The 21,401-nt window shown below is 47.7% G+C and overlaps 1 protein-coding gene across 1 annotated transcript; it reads left to right on the top strand.

Annotated features, from left to right (window-relative positions):
• The first annotated feature begins 599 nt into the window (after positions 1-599).
• lamb1b (laminin, beta 1b) lies at positions 600-21,235 on the top strand. The gene is made up of 33 exons (XM_035610822.2): positions 600-798; positions 1,359-1,534; positions 3,855-3,990; positions 6,256-6,329; positions 7,022-7,210; positions 7,327-7,390; positions 7,927-8,129; positions 8,211-8,331; positions 8,880-9,068; positions 9,544-9,720; positions 10,116-10,228; positions 10,380-10,459; positions 10,856-10,991; positions 11,133-11,291; positions 11,744-11,877; positions 11,979-12,099; positions 12,236-12,422; positions 12,535-12,678; positions 12,761-12,992; positions 13,128-13,291; positions 13,515-13,739; positions 13,821-14,038; positions 15,014-15,110; positions 17,332-17,701; positions 17,776-17,960; positions 18,077-18,318; positions 18,423-18,629; positions 18,716-18,860; positions 19,011-19,218; positions 19,326-19,467; positions 19,566-19,742; positions 19,944-20,103; positions 20,653-21,235. Exons 1-33 carry the CDS (start codon positions 759-761, stop codon positions 20,787-20,789), a joined length of 5,352 nt encoding a protein of 1,783 aa, XP_035466715.2. The 5' UTR covers positions 600-758; the 3' UTR covers positions 20,790-21,235.
• The last annotated feature ends 166 nt before the right edge of the window (positions 21,236-21,401 follow it).

The raw sequence follows: 21,401 nt of genomic DNA, 5'->3' as shown, positions 1-21,401 counted from the left end.
TTGTTCTAATTGTTGATCTAACAAAGGTTAGAACTACAGGAATACAACCACATCATTAACTGATCATGAATAATGTTTATACAGTATTAGTTGAAATATGATAGAGAACAAAATAATAATTTAGTGTGACAAGATAGATAGATGGATAAATAGATAGATGGATATATGGATAGATAGATATGTAGATATATAGAACGATAGAACAATAGATAGATAGATAAATAGATAGAAAGATATATAGATGGATATGTACTATATATATATATTACACATATATATAAAAAAGGTATATAGATATATATAAATAGAAAGATATATAGATAGATAGATACGTAGATGGATATATATATAGATAGATAGATAGATAGATAGATGGATAGATAGATATGTAGATATATAGAACGATAGAACAATAGATAGATAGATATATAGATAGAAATATAGAAATATATATATATAGATAGATAGATAGATGGATAGATAGATAGATAGATAGATAGATACCATGTGTGTCCAGCAGAGGGTGCGCTTGTTTCCCAGAGCGAGCCGTGGCGCGCTGCTGACAGTGGTGGGGTGGAGTTGGTTAGTTGGTGGGATGCGAAGTTTTCCACCAGGAAAAACTCCCTCTGCCTTCTTACTCCACACTTCACACACCGACTTCACTCGCACACACATCAACACACACACACACACGCTGTCCCGTGCTGCAGGACGCGTCCACATCTCCGTCGAGCGTCCGCGCTCCGCTGCTGGAGACGATGTCGCTCATCACCCTCATCCACATCACAACAACTTTGGGTGAGTTGGAAGTTTTTTCTTCTTCTCTGTTTACATGAAGAACTTGTTGACGGTCTGTCAGCTCGCCTGGGTGGAACCTCCATCCTCGGCATCAACACACATGTAGGATGATGATCCATGTGCAAACCATCAGCAACAAAATGTAACTGTTCCACTAATGTATATAGTATATAGCATTTATATACCTTTTTTTATTTAATGTTATTATTATTTTTATTTTTTTTTCCACTTTGCTGCTGTAACGCCCCAAATTCCCCATTGTGGGACCAACAGAGGTTTATCTTATCTTATCTGAAGGAAAGAGACGGGGAAGCTGCTGCAGGGAGTGTTTGAGAGCTTCATAACAGAAATCTTACAACCAAAATTCTTCTATTTCCAGAGGGAACCCATGTGATTTTGATTCAAATGGGTCTGACCGCAAGTCTGCTCTGCTTCTGGCTTTAATAATAGAAACCAAGAGGAGCATCTTTGAAAAACAATCATGTAAAAAGACTTTGCTGTTGTCCTCCTCCTCCTCGTCCTCCTCCTCCTCCTCCTCCTCCTCCTCATCCCCCACACAGCCCTGTGGTGTCCCGTCGGCGGCCTGCTGATGCCGGAGTTTGCGGATGTCTGCACCGAGGGCAGCTGCTACCCGGCCACAGGGGACCTGCTCATCGGCCGTGCGCACAGGCTCACTGCCTCCTCCACCTGCGGCCTGGAGCGGCCCGAGCGCTTCTGCATCGTGGGACATCTGGAGGTAAGAGATGGTGAGGTGGATACTGCTGAGAACCTGGAACTGGAGAAACACCTTTTAAGATTCCAGCAAAGTTGGTTCCAGCCGGATGAGCTGTGCCAGTTGGGAGGATTAGAAACTCCTGAGGCCTTGCGATTGGCTGCCACCAACAATTATCAGTTGTTTTTCTTTGATAATCCATTGATTGTTCAAGCAACACTAAAAACTTTTGTCATTTTCAATTATGTCAATTTCTGTGTGGCTGGGGAATAAGGACACTTCATTATGGGCCCCCAGGAAGTTAGTCCACCAACACCAATAATCAATGTTCTGCATCTGAACTGATCACTTTTTTATTGATGAGACCAATGTATTTTACATGTGGCACTCTGGGAAATAGGTGCCATGTATAATATGGCTTTTTTTTGACACATGGATTAGGATTTTGATCTGTAAAACATCAGGAAATAGTGAAACATTAACATAACCATGTCCTAAAAGTAGAAGTTATTTAGTTTATTGAAACAAAAGAATGAAAAAAGTGACAAATCGTGTCATTTGGAGGTGGAACTGACAAATGTTTCGACAGAAACATAAAAAAAAGCTTTTCTTTTGATTGACTAATTATTCAACCAATCGATTACTGCTCAGAAACCCTTAATGTACAGTATAAAGGGAATAACGGAACAGTATGACTTATATATGCAGTATCCAGCTCTTATTTATCCCAGCCTTATGTTTAAACATCATATAAGGTCTGTAAGATTCTGTACATTAAAATACAGTTGAACAAAAGAGGCCTGTTAATAATTCAATAACTCACAGTGTAACTGTCCTCAACAAAAAAGATATTTACTGCCAACGGCATAATTTCTGCAACTTTATCTATCATCATAAAAAATCACGAGAAACAAATCGAGTAATTGAATTAAATTAAACTTGGTGCATGAAAAGTCTGTGCCGATAACAGAAAAGTGGGTCGGTTCTCGTTTCGAACGCGGAATATCGTTCATCAAGTGATGTAGAATGCAGCGGCGGCGGCACGGACGGCCTTCAAGATGGCGTTTTTTACGACAGTGACTTATCGCTTATGAATTCTTGCATGAGACAAGGGTTCGGGGGCGAAGGGAACGAGGCTGCGTATGATTCATGCAGCGATGAACCCTGAGATTAAGTAGTATTCAGACTGCATTGTGTCTGTGTCTGTGGGAGCCCGCACACGTACAGTATCTCGAGTGGGAGTGCAGACATTCCCCCTCCACAATAAAAGCACTGTGCGGCTCACAATCCCGGCCCTGTTGTGCCTGTGAACCGGGGGCGAGGAGGAGGTATGGGGGGGGGGGGGGGGGGGGGGGGGGATTCTTTTCCTCTTTTCTCTCCCCCCCCCCACTGCTAAGTGGAGCCACTCATCCGGGCCCCGCTCACATTTCAACACAGACATAGTTGGCCGGAGGTTTTCGGTGGAATTGAGAAACTCGACTTTTGTTTATTCGCACGCTGAGAAGATGAGTGTGTGTGTGTGTGTGTGTGTGTGTGTGTGTGTGAACCAGAGAACAGCTGGCGTGCAGCAGAGGCAGTGAAGACGTCATTACACAGACACAGTGCAGATACACAACGGCAACATGATATATACTGTACATCATTAAGTTGAATGAAGTTCCCACACATCTGTTGTTTCTTTTCTTTCTTCCTTTTTTTCACCCAATGACCGACAGCTGCGTGGCCAAAAGTAAGCGGACAGCTCAAACTGACAGTGAACTCATGTGTGATGTAACTCCTAAAGGATGGGCATAAATCTGCAGCAACAACAGCCGCCGCCCTCTGTGGTTTCAGTGCTTTACGCGAGATTTCGAGAAAACAAATCGAGCTAAAGACCCAGAGATTATTGTGATGTGGATCTGGACTCTTATGAGCCCATCCATCTGTTGATGGGTCTGATGGACGTGGAGGTGATTTGCACTGATGAGACTGAGAAGTGAGACACTTTAAAATATCATTTTATGCGTTAGAATACATCCCACTAATACAAATAGAAACTTGAAATTGATTAGTGGATCAACAGAAAATCAATCGGCAACTATTTTATAACTGATAATGATGTTTCTCTCGATTATTCAAATCACAATAAAAACACTAGTTCCATCTTCTTAGATGATGGTTCATGCAGCTTCTCCTGTTTTAAGTGAAAAAAATTATCTTATCTGTGTAATTGATCATGGAAACATTTTGCTAGTTGGGTACATAGATGCAGTCAAGACGAAGGTCTTGGCATCTGCCACACTTTTCCTGAGTTATGGCGGACTGACCCTTTAACACCATCCGACCCCTTTTTGTTTTCATGCAGGAGGAGAAGAAATGTTTCGTGTGCGACTCCAACGAGATGTACGACGACGACGCCAACCAGGTCAGCCACACGGTCGAGAACGTGGTCACCACCTTCGCCCACAACCGCCTCAAAACCTGGTGGCAGTCGGAGAACGGTGAGACACACACACACACACACACACACACACACACACACACACACAAATGTCATGTCTGAGAAACAGGAAAAGAGTGTGTTGGATTAAAGGGACCGGATTGCTGCTCACTCCTGGTTTTGAAATGACAGCGGAGGGGAATTGCGTGTGAGCTCTCGCCGAGGCCGTTCCCATGGGAACTCTGTAATGACAAGACGGGCAGATCACAGAGGCTCTCGCTCGCAGCCGATCGCGGCAGGCCCCGGGAGGCGGGGCTTTACAGGTGTGCTGCGGTGAACAGCTGTGCGGATAATAAAAACAGATGTGTGTCATCACCTGAACACACACACGGGGTCTTTAAAGTGGGGGAATAGGAAGTGTGTAATGAGGCCCAGAGGTTGAGAGGACGCGGCGGGAATGAGAAGCCGTTATTTTGAAATGGTAAAGGATCTCAGTAAGAATGAGGTTCCGTAATCACTGGATTTACTCGCGCCGGTTATCTAACATCTCGTAACGCGAGCAGTAAATCTACCACGACTCCAGGTGTGTGTCATGAAAATGAAATCCTCCAGGACGACTATGAAACAAGACAACTCTCCCCGTGTGGGAGTCACTGGAACATATCTGAACAAAGGGGGGCTGCCACGTTAAACAGCTTTATACGCTTATATCCTATTCTGTAGATCTGTCGAGACAAAGTGTCACAGTGTTCTTTGCACGGAATCATTGAAAAGATGCTCGTGCTAAAAACCACGTTTATTCAAAGTCACTGAAGCTCGGTTGTAAGATTTCTCGAGCATTAAATACGTGTGGCTATGCAAGCAATAATTAAAATAAGAAGTATATTATATTCAAACACTATGCATCTGCATATAAAGGTCGATCAGCTTTAATTGCCGTTTAATGTCAACATAGATTATCTTGATGTCACCTCAAATTAATAGGCAAATAGATTTGCAAAAAAGTCACAACTGAGTGCTAAGACAATTTTTTTGCCCAGAAATATCTTTCAATTTCAGTCCATTTAATGTTTTCAAGGAAACTTTTCCAGAGTCTTTTTGTGCAGAAACCGAAAAAGAACTCTGATGTGAGAACAGACACTAAAGTCCCCTGCCCTCGTTTCGCCTGAGCCAACGCTCCATTAAACACCAATAGCCTGTTTCTAACGCGGGAACATTTCCAGGCACTTAAGCGATGTTCCTCTCCTCAGTAAAACGGATGTATATCACACACACACACTGCAGCCATGACCCGTTTAGATAAATACAGCATGTGTTTAGTTCGGGGGTCGTTCTGACTTCTCCAGCGGCAAATCCTGATATTTCATATACGCGGACTGCGACTAACTGTTGCACCCACGTTCGGGCTGCACATGCACACGCTGTTCCCTCGGAGCGGTGGGAATCTGTCAGAGGTGTGAGTCATGGAGGGGAGCGGCGGCAGCGGCGACGGCGGGCCAGCTCCGCAGATGGAAGCCAAACAGCAGGAAGCTGCAGATGCACAATAGCCCTGCTCGGGATTTCCTCTCCCCCCCCCAGTCCCACAGTATCATGGCCTCAGAGCTTCTTTCACCAGCTGCCGTTCAGCTCAAACTTAGTCTATAGCTACTGTACCGTACGGCGTGTTTCATTATTAGCTATTCAAAATGGGGGCACAGCTGATGTTCAGCGAAAGTATAACATTCGGTTAAACTTAAATTATTAACATTAAATAATATTAATCGATAATGGCTCTGGATGTTCGTTTAACTTCATCCTGGCTATGATTCATCCTCTTGGGAACATGAATATCTGTACAAAATCTCATGTGTAGCAGGTATGTCAGTCCGGACCAAACGACGGAGCATAATTCCTGAAAAACCATAATCGCTAAATATGGCTAATGAATTACATTCACATGGTTGGTAAGTTTAAGTATACGCCCAAACTGTGACGCCGCTCCCGATTCTTTGTGACGTTTTCATTCAGTTGATCACTTGGCAATCAATTAACACATTAGTGATGTCTTATAGCTGAGATATTTCAAAAGTTATAAATGGTTTCATCTGATTTACATTCAAATCCGCGAGGATTTGTATTTGTATCCGGGCGTAGCCAGAAAACCAGATGACTTTGCCTAGAAAAAGAAAAGAAAGAGCCTGTAAATGTTGATCATATGTTAAAGTATGTGAGAAAAGCCCATTCGAGGTCTGCTTACATTTTTTAAAATCCTTGAACACGTATGATCGGAATGCGAGATATTTTGCCTTTAATAGGTCATTTCCTGTGCGTCTCCCTTCACCTGCAGGCGTGGAGAACGTGACCATCCAGCTGGACCTGGAGGCCGAGTTTCACTTCACACATCTTATCATGACCTTCAAGGTGCTCGTGCTCTCACACACACACACACACACACACACACACACACGCACACACACACACCGTACAGATACTCTCGTACCCACGACACGGAGATAAACAGCGTCGAGCAGCTGCGGCGGAGGAATGTGGGAATCCGTTCCGATCTCTGGAGAGCGGTGGGAACGAGAGGGCTGTGTAGTATAAAAGCCAGATTTACTGTCACGTGGTTGGACGTGATGTTGCACAGCTGGATTCATTGACATAGTTGACGCAACACACACGCACACGCGCGTGCGACGCACATCCTGTTTTCAGTTAGGTGATAGGAAAGATCAACACCTTTAACACCCACCACCTATACAGTGATGTCTGTACTGTAGTTTATATTCAAGTTGTTTCACTGTATCCAAACTACAAATCATCATCGCGTGACAAGGTTTTTATCGTCGCCCTTTTATAAATGGAAAAAGTTTAATTGAACTTGCAACATACATAGAAAATTTGGTTTGAAAATCACGTTCAAAAATATTTGGATTTTCAGGCGACGTGTAAGTTAGATATAATAAGAGTAAGAGAAGATGCAGATTAGTTGTCACCCTCTCATACTTTGAGAATCTACTGGATGAATTGCTGAGACAGTTAGTTTACCCAAATTTAAAAATGTTCTCACAACTTTGATTCAATGAAAAATTGGAACATTTCTCCGTTCACAGACGTTCCGTCCGGCTGCCATGGTGATCGAGCGCTCGGTGGACTTCGGGAAGACGTGGCAGGTTTACCGTTACTTCGCCTTCAACTGCGAGTCCTCGTTCCCGGGCGTGTCCACCGGGCCCATGGTCAAAGTGGACGACATCATCTGCGACTCCCACTACTCGGACTTCGAACCTTCCACCGAGGGAGAGGTCTGTTTTTCCCTTATGTAATTATTACATTACCCATTTTTTTTCTCATGGTAAGATTTAGGATGTCAATCTCTGATTCATACAAATACAAACGTTTACCTGATTGTATATTTTAGGTGATATTCCGGGTGCTGGACCCCGCCTACCCGATCAAGGACCCCTACAGCCTGAGGATACAGAGTGAGTCGCTCCTGAGTTACCATAAAAAAAAAAAGATTGAAGGTTTTTATCATATCGAGCGGAAGTTCACAGCTTTGTGAAATGGCAGAGATAGTCATGAGGCACATTTATCTGTCAGTGACGTGCAGGAATACAGTCAAACGCAAATATGATTTCCAGTAAGTGTTAGTCGTCTGTAGTCCAGGTAACAGGCAGAGGTCAGAGGTCAGACGGGAAAAAGCACTGGAAAGAATTTCACATGTGGAAGCGACTCGGCCTTTGTGCGCTCACCTACGACCAGACCAGGGCACACACACACACACACACACACACACACACACACACACACACACACACACACACACGTGGTGAATGCTGTGGGTGTGTGAGGAACAGCAGTGGGAAAATAAAAGACAAAATATCTCACCTTCTTCTTTCCACCTTTCCCCAACTTCCTGTGCGTGTGTGCGTGTGTATGTATGTGTGCGTGTGTATGTATGTGTGTGTGTGTATGTGTGTGTGTGTGTGTGTGTGTGTGCGTGTGCGTGTGCGAGCAGACATGCTGAAGATCACCGACCTCCGCGTGAACTTCATCAGGCTCCACACGCTGGGCGACAACCTGCTGGACTCCCGCGACGAGGTGACGGAGAAGTACTACTACGCCCTCTACGACATGGTCGTCCGCGGCAACTGCTTCTGCTACGGCCACGCCTCCGAGTGCGCCCCGATGGACGGCGCCCCGACGGGAACCGAGGGCATGGTACGACAAACACACACACGCTCACGGGCTCACATGATTCAAGAAAGACATGAAATATGAAATATTTAATTTCATGTACAGGTCCACGGTCGCTGTGTGTGTAACCACAACACCGTGGGGTTGAACTGCGAGCGCTGCCAAGACTTTTACCACGACTTGCCCTGGAGACCGGCGGAGGGACGAAACACCCACGCCTGCAAGAGTAAGACGACAAACACGAATCAATCTTCTGTTCTAACTTAAAAGTTTGACAAACGAGTGGTACACGAGAGGATTGATACAACTACTCACATGTCTGTGTATGAAGAATGCACATACAGCCAATTACCTTAGCTTAGCATTCAGACTAGAAACAGTCTGGCCTTATAATATAATAATATATTTTATTACAGTTTCCAGCTAAACAAACTACAAGGTAATTGTTTCATGGCTCTAGTTTCATACATTTTAATTTATATAGCAGTGATTTAGTTGTTGATCAAGTGCCAAACATTTCCTTGTCCAAGCTTTTCTCAGTCAAATATCATGGTAAAACTACTGTTTATTTATATGATATTTGAAGACACAATTTTCACTCATTTCATACAAAAAATCATTAAATATGAACATAACTGGCTGATCGGCCTATAATGAGAACAATGGCTGCAGTGGGATGAAATATAAAGACTCATAAGAGCATGAAAAATACACTTAAAGTGTTGTTCATAAGAGTAAAGTCAATTAAATCTCTTTGTGTCCTTCCCTCCTCAGGGTGCGAGTGTAACCAGCACTCGGCCTCGTGCCACTTCGACCTGGCCGTGTACGTGACGACGGGCAACATGAGCGGCGGCGTGTGCGACGACTGTCAACACAACACGGTGGGCCGACAGTGCGAGCAGTGCGCGCCGTTCTTCTTCCAGCACCCCGACCGAGACCTGCGGGACCCCAGCGTCTGCGAACGTACGTCGCCTCCTCGTAAACCCCCCCTGACCGTCTCACTGCTCCTCCTCCTCCTCCTCCTCCTCCTCCTCCTCCTCTCTACTCATTACACACTCAGTTAAAGAAGCATGTTGGACGTGTTCTGTCTGCGCTTCTCCCTCAGACATGCACCATCTGGAGTCTTTGAAGTGAGAAGCAGAGAGTAGCCGTTGTCCCAACATGACTGCAGTTACTCACTAAGTACTGGGTGCACCGCCCCTTCTTCTTTCCTCTTCACAAGGCTCGTCTTTTTAATTACACGCCCGCTGCAGCATCTCTTTGCCGTTCGCCATCTTGCCCTTTCTCACTCACAGATAACTTATTGAATCTGTGTGTTGTTACAAGATGAACCGATTCCTGTAATAAAAAGGGCAGATCGTCAGGATCTAGCGGAGGACACGTTTCACCCGTTTCCAACATTTGCTTTTCTCTCTCCGCCCTTTCCGTGTCTCCGCAGCGTGTAACTGCGACCCGTCCGGGTCCCTGGAGGGCGGACTGTGCGACTCGCGGACCGACGTGGCCGCCGGGCTGATCTCGGGCCAGTGTCGCTGCAAAGCCCTGGTGGAGGGCGAGCGCTGCGACCACTGCAGACAGGGACACCACGGCCTGGGAGAGGGGCCTCAGGGCTGCCTGCGTGAGTCGCAAATGATTTATACTGTACCTCGTGTTATTATTATGCTTCTCAATGGTATTGTCTGTCAAATATCTCCGGTCACATGTAGAGTTTTGTAATGTTTGTCAACTTTTCCCGGAAAAACTTTCCCTGCTATATTTACCCCAGCTCTCTGTGAAAGTTGAAAGGCAAATAAATATTTGTTTATGGATAGTTCCATACATACCAGACCCTTAAATCGCAGATAGATCCCTTAATTTTCCCACTAAACCCAAACTCATTCAACACCTTAATTTGGAAAAAAAACCCTTGATTTACAAATGAAGTAAAATTGAAGGGATACACGACTTGTAAGTTTCTAAGAAACTTCTTCAGACTGTGCTTGTAATCTAATTCTCCTGCGTGTGTTTTGGCAGCGTGCACCTGTAGCCCGCTGGGCACTCTGCCGGGAGGAAACTCCTGCGATCCAGAGTCGGGGAAATGCTTCTGCAAACGCCTCGTCGACGGACACAACTGCGATCAGTGTCTGGTAGGGATCCAACAAAAAAAACCCCTCTGTCAGCCGGACTTTGAAAACTTTTCTCTCTGTGTGTGTGTGTGTGTGTGTGTGTGTGTGTGTGTGTGTGTGTGTGTGTGTGTCAGAGCCACAAATGTTTGTTCCCTTGTTCTTTTGTCCGCAGCCACAGCACTGGGGTCTGTCCAACGACATGGACGGCTGCAGAGCGTGTGATTGTGACCAGGGCGGGGCTCTGAACAATAAGTGAGTTTGAGCAAATAAACAGCACGTGATGCAATCTTCTTTTCCTTTTTTTTCCTTCCGAAACCCGAATCCGTGCGACATCCGGCCGGCGGGGGGAGAACGGAAACGTTTCCGAGGCGGCGCGTCTGCTTTTCATCAGCCACATTTACGGGATGCTTTAATGGGAAAAGTTTTTCATGTGGGCAGTTTTTATGGGTTGCGAGCATGAAATCACACTTGGTGGTTGCAACATCAACAAACACTCATGGAGCCACACGCAGCAGTTTGGTAGAAAACCAGGATCTACCACGATTTTATCACTATGCTGTTTAGACATTTTCAGTATTTTTAAATGAGTACATGTATGTAATATCTCCTAAAGGTTCTCTCTCTCTCTCTCTCTCTCTCTCCCTCCAGCTGTGACCCTCACTCGGGACAGTGCGTGTGCAGGGAGCACATGTTCGGACGCCGCTGCGATCAGGTCGAGTCGGGCTTCTACTTCGTCGCCCTCGATCACTACACCTACGAGGCCGAGGACGCCGAGCACGGACCCGTGAGCATGTGTTTTTATTTAAACGTGTCGCCCGTTCAGTTGTGCAATTCTCAGATATGCAAGATCACACCTCCCTCTCCCTCTCTCTCTCTGTGTGTGTGTGTGTGTGTGTGTGTGTGTGTGTGTGTGTGTGTGTGACAGGGTGTGACGGTGGTGCCGAGGCCTTACCCTCTGGATCGCAGTCCCACGTGGACCGGCATGGGCTTCGTCAACGTGCCGGAAGGAGCCTACCTGGAGTTCAACATCAACAACATCCCAGACTCCATGGACTACGACGTCCTCATCCGCTACGAACCGCAGGTAACACACACACACACACACACACACACACACACACACACACACACACACACACTCACACTCACACTCACAGACATGAAATATAATTTATTGGGCTGTTTCTAATGAGTAAATCTTAAAAAGCTTAAAAAGAATAAGCATGTTTAATGATACCCTAAAATTTACATTTAAAATTTACAAATTTAGCACATTTCTCTGTCGTCAATCTTTCTGATAAGTGAAGATGAAGACTGTTGATTAATCTCGGTTAAAAGACAAGGTTTTAAAATATCATTTTGTCCAGTCCAGTGTCTTACAAGTGTTTTAATAGATTTATGAAAGCCTCTGAGTTTCAGATGCTAGAAAAGGTTCCCACAATATTTTTTGATCTAATTTAGGTTTTTCAGTTTTGAGAATGGGTAATAATTTGTGTGTGTGTGTGTGTGTGTGTGTGTGTGTGTGTGTGTTGGCAGCTGCCCGAGCAGTGGGAGAAGGTGAACATCCGGGTGCAGCGTCCCGTCTTCAACCCTCCCAACTACTCCAGCCTGTGCGGCAACTCCGTCCAGAGTGGCGACGAGCAGTCCATCTCCCTTCCACCTGGATCCAGGTACAGTGACACGTCGGTCTAACTCGCCAACGTGTTCAGTCAACACACACACACACACACACTCACTCACTCACTCACTGAATCTCCCTTGTGTTTTTCAGACACGTGTTGCTGGTGAGGCCCGTGTGTTTGGAGACCGGGCAGAACTACACCCTCCGCCTCAGTCTGCCGCTCTACTCGTCGCTCAGCGACATGCAGAGCCCGTACACGCTCATCGACTCCGTGCGTAGAAAATAAAATAAACTCTTCGTCTCTCTGTTGCTTCAATCCTGTGGTTTCATTATAGTTTCCATTCCCCCTGACCCCCCCCCCTCCCCCCCTCCTCCTCTTCCTCCTCCTGCTCCTCCTCCCTTGACAGTTGGTGCTGATTCCCCGGGTGCGGGAGATGGACATGTTCCACGGCGTCGACGGCGACGGGGCGTGGGACACGTTCCAGCGCTACCGGTGTCTGGAGAGCAGCCAGAGCGTCGTCAAGAGCCCCATGACGGACATCTGCCACGACTACATCTTCAGCGTCTCCGCTCTGCTGCACGACGGCGCCATGGGTACGAGTTGTCGCGTTTTTATGAAAGGCTGACAGGGCACGTAGTTCTGGAGGCACCTTGGAAGGATGTCATTTCTGAAACTTCACGTTCTCCACCTCATCTCATTTCCCAGCATGCCAGTGCGACCCCCAGGGTTCGCTCAGCGCCGTGTGCGAGCCCAGCGGAGGCCAGTGTCAGTGTCGGCCCAACGTCGTCGGCAGGAACTGCGACCACTGCGCCCCCGCCAACTTCCTGTTCGGCCCCGCCGGCTGCAGGCGTAAGTGTCGAGCGCGGTCGTACATTTCAATGCTTTTCTAAGCCAATCTGACACCCCCCCCCCCTCCTCCCACCTCCCTCAGCTTGCGACTGCGACCCTCGGGGCTCGGAGAGCGCCTTCTGCCACGAGGCGACCGGCCAGTGCGAGTGCGTGCCCGGGGCCACGGGGCGCCAGTGCTCCCACTGCCTGCCGGGCTTCTGGGGCTTCCCGCAGTGTCGACCGTGCCACTGCAACGGCCACAGCGACTACTGCCACCCGCAGACCGGCGAGTGCCAGGGCTGCAGGGACTTCACCGGCGGACACCACTGTGAGAGGTACCATGGTCGACTTGCAGTTCAATCCTTGGCTCCATGTCGAAGCTGTCACGTTCACAGCCTTTCCCCTAAATCCAAAAAGGTTTTTTAAAAAGGCTTTTTTATACTATTCAACCTTTCCCCTTCACTTTCCAGGTGCCTGGAGGGTTACCACGGCGACCCAGAGCTGGGTTCGGGTGGCCACTGCCGCCCCTGCATGTGCCCCGACGGCCCGCGCAGCGGACGCCAGTTCGCCGACAGCTGTTACCTCCTGGCCTACTCCAACCAGCTGGTGTGTGTGTGCAGCGCTGGCTACAAAGGTAGATAAAACACAGATTTGTTTTTGTGTCAGCAGACACACACACACACACACACACACACACACACCACATTATAAACCCACATGTCAGTGACCCTGTAATTAACCTGTTGTGTGCGTTTCTGCGTATATGTCCTCAAAAGAAAAGGCAAATATATAATTTTAAAAAAAGAAACAAATCCGAAAAAATCAGTAGTTGATTTATCTGTGGTTTCCCCTTCTAGGTGCCAGGTGCGACGAGTGCGCCCCCGGTTACTTCGGGAACCCCCTGGTGCCCGGCGGCCGCTGCATGCCCTGCCAGTGCAACAGCAACATCGACATGCACGACCCGGGGTCCTGCGACGCCCGCACGGGCGCCTGCCTCAAGTGCCTGCACCACACCGACGGCCACGCGTGCCAGCAGTGCAAACCGGGCTACTACGGCGAGGCCGCCGCGCAGAGCTGCAGGAGTGAGTGCCGCCCAACGCGCGGGACACTCGTCCAACAGTCATGACCCACGGGTATTACAAGTATTTTTTGTTTGTCCGCAGAGTGCATGTGTTACTCGGAGGGCACCGAACCTGAGGCGTGTTCGTCCCCCGACGGGTGCGAGTGCGACCGGCACACCGGTCAGTGTCCCTGCCGGCCCAACGTGGTCGGGCAGAACTGCGACCGCTGCGTCGCCGACACGTGGAACCTCGCCGGCGGGACGGGCTGCCAGCGCTGCGACTGCGACCGCGTCCACTCCCTCGGCTCCTCCTGCGATGAGGTGAGTCGTGACGCATCCAACTAAAAAGATGATTTTTCAATTTGGGAGGAAGGATATTTAATAACCCTGAGAGACATATCGGGTGATGAAATTCCGAAGGACAGTACGATACGTCTCCACGTGGATTGATAACAGAAAAGAATGTGTTAAGAAGTGAACCTGTAAAACAACAACTAAAAGCAGATATTTTTTACCCACCGTTTACAGTTGTAAACGGTGGGTGGACATAATAAGGGATTTATACATTATGTGATGGAATAAAGTGAAATTTTCCTTCATGAGAAAATGGAGAAACAAGCGAAAAAGGGTCATTTACAATTTGGTTCTCGTGCTTTTTCCTCTAATTTCATAGTCATAACTGCCCAGCAAGTCCGACATCAATCCGCGTCAAGTCCTGCATTAGCGCCGCCACAGCAGCTGCATCTTATGAATTATGATCTATAGCTGAACGTGAATCCCAGCGCTGCTCGTCTCTCAGTGAACCGCCGCTGCTGCCAAAGTTTTCACTACACAATGTCGGTGGACGGGCGGGCGAGGAAATGGTCCGAGCACTTCTCAGTCAGCGGCTTGACTGCAGCAGTGAGTCACTGTGACCAAAACCTTCTAATCACCAAGGGCCTGTGTTTGTGGGATTTCTTTGATATATGGACTCCAGCTGCTTCTTCCTCCATTTGCTCACATGCACATAAAGAACAGAATTGTGTACACCCACTCACAAACATTTGTGTGACTGTGTTTCCTGGCTGCTCTCCATCACGGGAAGGAAACGTCAGAACACTCTGTGGAATAACAGAGAGAAGCGAGTTTAGTTGTGTCAAACTGAAGAGGTCCATTGTGTCTGCGGGTGAAAGCAAAAGCTTTAAGACATACAGCATAATCCATAATTTTGACAACAAAATCTTCTACAACAACTTTTATCTTGTAATATTTTTGTTGACCTCGTGTTCTTTTGTGGGGGGGGGGGTTTTGCCGCAGGTCACGGGACGGTGCTCGTGCAGGCCTGGTTTCGGCGGCAGGACGTGTCAGGAGTGCAGGGAGCTCTTCTGGGGCGATCCGGAGGTCAAATGTCACGGTAGGTCACCGTCACCAGCTGCCCAAAAAACAAAAAAAACAAGAGTCTCCGTCATCAGCACCGGTTTTGACAAGCCTGCACTCAGTTTTACTGTCAATACCATAATGTTTGTTTGATATGAAAATGCAGCAAAATACATGTTTAGTTCTCTCAACAAATAATGAGGTTAAAGTCGCTTGAATCTGAATTGTTAAATTCAGGTCTGGTGCCACCAAGTGGCGCTATCGGGAAAGACACCACGAAGAACATGAGGACAGTTTTCACAGTTCCCCCGATTAAGTAATTGCAGTTATGAATATACAGTCAAATGACCACATTTCAAAAAAGGTGCTGCTCACAGTGATGATGCCCGAGACAGTTATCAGTCGCCTCTACAGCTCCACGGAAAAGTTTATCTTCTTTGAGCTAATTGTTTTTGGTTTTACAACTTGCAACTCGCAACACATTCACATATTTCCAAAGAGACCAAAGTCAGACATTCCTTCTGTCCACAGCATGTGAAACATCCTGACAGCAGGACGGAGGTCAGGTTGAAGACACAGCGAGCCCCCCCCCCGTTGCCTTCGTGTGTATGTTTAAGGAATGAGTCCTAACACTAGGGAACGTGGCCTCTGAGTCCGACACTGTTCACCCAATATGGATATGAAACATGGATGTGTAAACCAAACAGCCGTAGATCTCAGGGTCTCTGTTTCATTTCAAAGTCCAAAGCCAAAACCTGCAGATACACACTTTACTCTCGTGTCTTTATTTTCCCTCAGAACGACTCAGATCTCGGATGAGTTAAGTTGAATCGTGGAGCTTGATTTTCTGCGTCTTCGGTATAAATCGATTGTCCGTCCGACAGCGCTGAATCGGCGTTCGCGTCTCTGATCCCAGAGGGTTTGATTGTCAGAGAGTCGATCCGCAGAAGAGCAGAAGAGCGCGGCTCGCGGGAGCTGGCTCGCCATCAGAGAAAGGGAGAGGGAGTCGGAGGGCGAGGAGAGGGGGGAGGCACGGGCAGAAAGGGGAGGTGGATGTGGGAATGACCTCTGCTTCCCTGCCATCATGAGAACCAGATGTTCTCCAGGACTCCCAGGCATCCCGTTTTTTTTCCGTCATGCTCCCAAACACCCGGAGGAGGACGACCCAGGAATGCATGAAGTTATTCCCGCCGTATTCCCCGAAGGCATCTTTAAGCTGGTGAACCAGCTGGGCCTCTCTTCCCATACGCTCAGATGCACCAATATATGGGGAATCCGAGCACTGTGGCCACCTGACGGGGAAATGTGAGGGAGTAATGTGTAAACGCATTGATAATAACGCCTCGTAAAGTTGCTGAGAACAGCTGAGAGGTGGTTTTAATGGTAACATTTAGATGTCAAATTTATGCGACTGTCATGTGGCACCTCTCAGTTACGAGCCCGTAATCACCATGTACAGTGGGTTCTGACCCAAGTGTGCCTTTCAAAGACAGGTGTAATATTTCACCGGACCAAAAACAGAACTTCAAACCAAACCCCTTCACCTCCTGCTCCGTAATTCACACCAACTACAAAAAAAATGCCGCAGCGCCGATGTTGGAAAACCTCTGAAACTCCTGCATTCCTTCTGTCTGACTCACTTATCTTCTTCTTCTTCTTCTGGGGAGGGGGGCACGGCGGCACTCCGGGGGTCGGCGTGACCGTCGCGGTCATCGCCATGGCTACGTTTATTTACCGGAGTTGCTGAAAGGTTGAAATAACTGTTGTTTTGTCAAGTGACTTATTTCCCCGGGGAGATTTTAAAACTATCACACGGCACATGATGTTTATAAAACTTTTTAAAGGGTCAGATTAAAGAAAAATAAAAAATATATATATTACTAACATAATTACCGTATTCTGGGCCTCACATAACCTTCATAACAAAAAAATGACAAAAGTTAAGTGAAAGATAATTTAATTTTTGTGACTTTCTATAGTTTATTATAATTCCAAAATGTCTTATTATTTGTATGAGCAAACCCAATACAATGGGGAAAAAAAGAGATTCATAATTTGTACTTCCACTGTAGAGTGCTCCTCAGCTGTACAGAATGTTTCAGTGTTCATAACTCATTCACTGATGTTTTTCAGCTCTCGACCTAAAAAAAAAAAGTTAGTGAGTAGCTGATCTTTTGCTCAGGGGGTCGGTGGAGACCAAAAGCAGAGCTCAAAGAGATTCAATTCGATTCATTTATTTCCTCTGTGTGCGTTCTCAGCGTGTGACTGCGACCCTCGCGGGATCTCCAGCGAGCAGTGCCACAGCGCCACGGGTCAGTGCGCGTGCGTGGAGGGTGTGTCCGGCGCGCGGTGCGACGAATGCGCCAGGGGCTACCAGGGCGAGTTCCCCGACTGCGAGCGCTGCCACCAGTGCTTCGCCAGCTGGGACGCCGTGGTCGGCGAGCTGACCAATCAGAGCCGGCGCCTGGAGGCGCAGGTGACGGAGATCCTGACCAGCGGCGTGACGGCGCCGTACAAGGAGTTGATCGGCAGCCTGGAGAAAAACTCCAAGGCCGTGAGGGAGATAGTCGAGGGCAACCCGGCGGCGGTGCAACTAGAGCTGACGCAGGAGCTCATGCACGAGATCAGGTGTGTGTACAGTACAATATTTGTACACACACAAATACAGAGCTGTAGTTGACACCGTCTCATTGTTTCCTCAGTGGTTTGATGTCCTACCTGCACGGGAAGCTGAACACGACAGAGGAGACCTTGGACCTTTTCCACAACGACGCCAACTCCACCGACGCCAAGCTGGACGCGCTGAGCAACGAGGCAAACCGGCTGGAGCGGAGCGTCCAGGAGCTGAGGCAGCAGGTGTACGACGCCAAGAACGCCAACCTCCAGGGTGAGTAGTCAGAACTGTAGGATGGAAACAATGTGTTTATTTAAACCTTTTTGGGAAACAAATGCATCATCCTCATAGTTTCACACTGTTTATGCACCTTGTCTGTGTGCTGCCAGGTGCCATGGACACCATCACGGCAGCGCACGCGCAGTCCGCGACGGCGGAGCTGCGCGCCAACGCCTCCGTCAGCGACCCCGGCAACACGGCGGAGCAGTCCGCTGCGGTACGGAGAGCCACGGAGGAGAAACTGAGCGGCGGCCAGAAGGAGTTTGACCGCAGGCACCAGAAAAACTCGCAGAAGCTGGAAAAACTGTCCGGCGAGCTGGACAAATTCGACCTGTCGCCGCTCGGCGAAAAGGTGAGAGCCCAGCGTCTGCCAACGAGAGCACAACTCAAATATTATATATCATGATACAAAATTCACTAATGCTGCATGTTGCTTGCAATTCACTTTCTCTGCAGACGTGCGGCGGTGCGGCTGAAGGCGCCGGCTGCGCCGGCTCCCCCTGCGGCGGGTTGGGTTGTGTCGGCGAGGACGGAGCTCCCCGGTGTGGAGGAGAGGGATGCGAGGGCGTCGTCGCAACCTCGCACACCGCTGTGAAATCCGCTAAGGACCTGGACAGGGAGATCCTGGCGGCGATGCAGGAGGTGGACAAGCTCTCCAGGATGGTGAGCGAACGTGCGGCGACTGTAGAGGAAGTCAGGATGTACGTATTCTGTGAGCAGAATCACCGATTTCTGTCGTCTGCGCTCAGGTGTGGGAAGCCAACGTGCGTGCGAACGAGGCCAAGGCCAACGCGATGGAGGTGCTGGTCAAATCCAACCGCAGCAAGGAGAGGGTGGAGCAGAGCAACGAGCAACTGCGCAACCTCATCAAAGACATACGTGACCTCCTCACCAGTGAGCGCTGCCGCATGACATATACATCCATACGCTTTCTGCAGGCACATACAGAATAAATCATGTGTGAGACATTCAGAGACATACATTTTTTTTTAAATGTTAAGAAGGGTAAATCTATTCCATTCATTTCTGTTCGACGAAATCCAGACGAGAAGGCGGACGTGTCCGTGATCGAGACGGTGGCCAACGAGGTGATGGCCCTGGAGATGCCGACCTCGCCCGAGAAGCTGCAGGAGCTGACGAGGGAGATCCGGGAGAAGGTGGGCACCCTGAGCAGCGTGGAGACCATCCTGAATCAGAGCGCCGAGGACATCAGGGCCGCCGAGGCGCTGCTGAATCAGGCCAAGGCCGCCAGGTAACGACGTGCACATAAATATGGATTCATGAATGTTTAAATCATTCAGCGTGTATCTACGTGCTCAGGGTTAACGTGTTCTCTCCTTGTCTCTGTCCGTCCATCAGTGAGCAGGCGTCCAGCATGAAGGAGAGGGCGGAGGTGGTGAAGGCGGCGCTGGATGAGAGTGAGCGCGCTCAGAGCGTCGCCATGGGCGCCATCCAGCTGGCCCAGAACAACACGAATGGAACTCTGGACCTGTTGATCTCCGTGAGTTAGACCTCCTGAGATTAACACACAGGGGCGGCAACACAGACAGCTGATGTTAAATGTGTGTGTGTGTGTGTGTGTGTGTGTGTGTCTCCCAGGTGGAGTCGGAGACGGCCTCGTCGGAGCTGAAGCTCGGGAACACTACGGGTCGCCTGCTGCAGCTGGAGAGGGAGGTCGGCCTGCTGCGACAGAACAACCTGGAGGTGAACCGGCTGGCGGAGACGGCCGACTGGATCATGGACCAGGCCCGACTGGAGGCGGAGGAGGCCCAACAGGTCTCACACACACACACACACACACTTTATTTCACTATTTCACCTTTTAGTATCTGACATTTTACTTGAGGTGACACATGCAGCTGGCATCCCTGTAACGCTTATCTCTCTGTGTGTGTGTGTGTGTGTGTGTGTGTGTGTGTGTGTGTGTGTGTGTGTGTGTGTGTGTGTGTGTTTGTGTATGTGTGTGTGTGTGTGCAGGAGTTTGACGGGGAGGTGAAGGAGAGGCTGGAGGCGGTGGAGGACCTGGTGGAGGATAAGGGCGAGTCGGTGCTGCAGGCGCGGAGGAAGGCGGACGAGCTGCGGCAGGAGGCCAAAGACCTGCTCGCGGAGAGCAGCAGCAAGATGCAGAGACTCGGAGGTACAGTAGCCATGTTTACTATATTAAATATAATGTATTTTCATATTGCAGTTATTGTATTTATAATTTATTCTATTACAGTGATGGAAAATCAGATAAAATCATAAGATGGAAAAAATATGCACAAAACTTCTAACCCTAGCGCAGACAAAAATGATGCATCCTCATCCTAATGATCAAAGTTTCAACTGGTCAAGTGCAATTTTAAAATACTTTGCAGAGACGTTGACGTACGTCCAGGTAAATAAAAGAAATAATAAAGACCAATGTAAAATGCACAAAGAATTAAAATGAAGACTTTGACATCATTGTTTTCACAAGGGCAGGAGGACGGTGATGCATAAAAAGTTTTTAAAAAATCATAAATGATCAAGCAATATGTGTGCAATCAAATGGGTATATGAAATAAATTTATATAAAAGGCATTTTTGTGTGTTACATACACTACAGATGTGTGTGTGATGGCTCAAATGAAAGTGTCTGTACGGTGTATGATGAGATTATATTTACCAGTGACGGCGTCTCTCTTCTGCGATTCTGTGTCCGCAGAGCTGGAAGGCGACTACGAGGCCAACCAGCGCGTCCTGGAGGCCAAAGCCGCGGAGCTGGTGGAGCTGGAGCAAACTGTCCGCCGCATCCTGGAGGAGATCAGCTACAAAGTGACTCTGTACAGCACCTGTGTGTGATCATCATCATCATCAGCGGACTCTTCTCAGTTCTCAAACGTGATTACCATGAAGTATTTCATCGATATTAGGACCAAAAACCTTTGTCAGATGTTTTGATTGTGTGTGTGAAGCCAGCGACTTAACACCAAAATATATGTTCACAATGGAAACAGGCATTTAAAAGATGAAAGTACTGGAGTCGCAGAGGAAACCACTGAAAGCCAACGTGACCTCAGTGCTAGAAACTGGTAAGAGAATATAGAACAAGTTTAGTGACATAAGCTACTCTACAATCTGTGTATTTAAAATATATATGACTGAACATATTTGAAATAAGTACATTCAAAGTTTTATAGGTACTTTATAAGCCCAAAGATATGAAAAAACATTGACTGGACCAAAAAATGCTGCGACTATGAACAAAATAATAAAATTTGATTTGAAGATTAAATTAAAACATTGAAGAGGTTCTTTTTTTTCTTTTGGTGGATGGTAGAAAAAAATGGAGAATATCTGTTTGTTGGTTTTTCTTCAATGGCCAATAATATTTATATGTAGTAATGTAATTCAGTAATGTAAGTAATATTAGCACTAGATAGTTCCACTTGGACCTACAAAAGCCACATCTGA

The sequence above is a fragment of the Scophthalmus maximus genome, chromosome 12 (assembly GCF_022379125.1).
Source record: "Scophthalmus maximus strain ysfricsl-2021 chromosome 12, ASM2237912v1, whole genome shotgun sequence".
Lineage (NCBI taxonomy): Eukaryota > Metazoa > Chordata > Actinopteri > Pleuronectiformes > Scophthalmidae > Scophthalmus > Scophthalmus maximus.
Note: the sequence above shows the minus strand (reverse complement) of the source record. Positions and strands in the feature narration are given on the sequence as shown.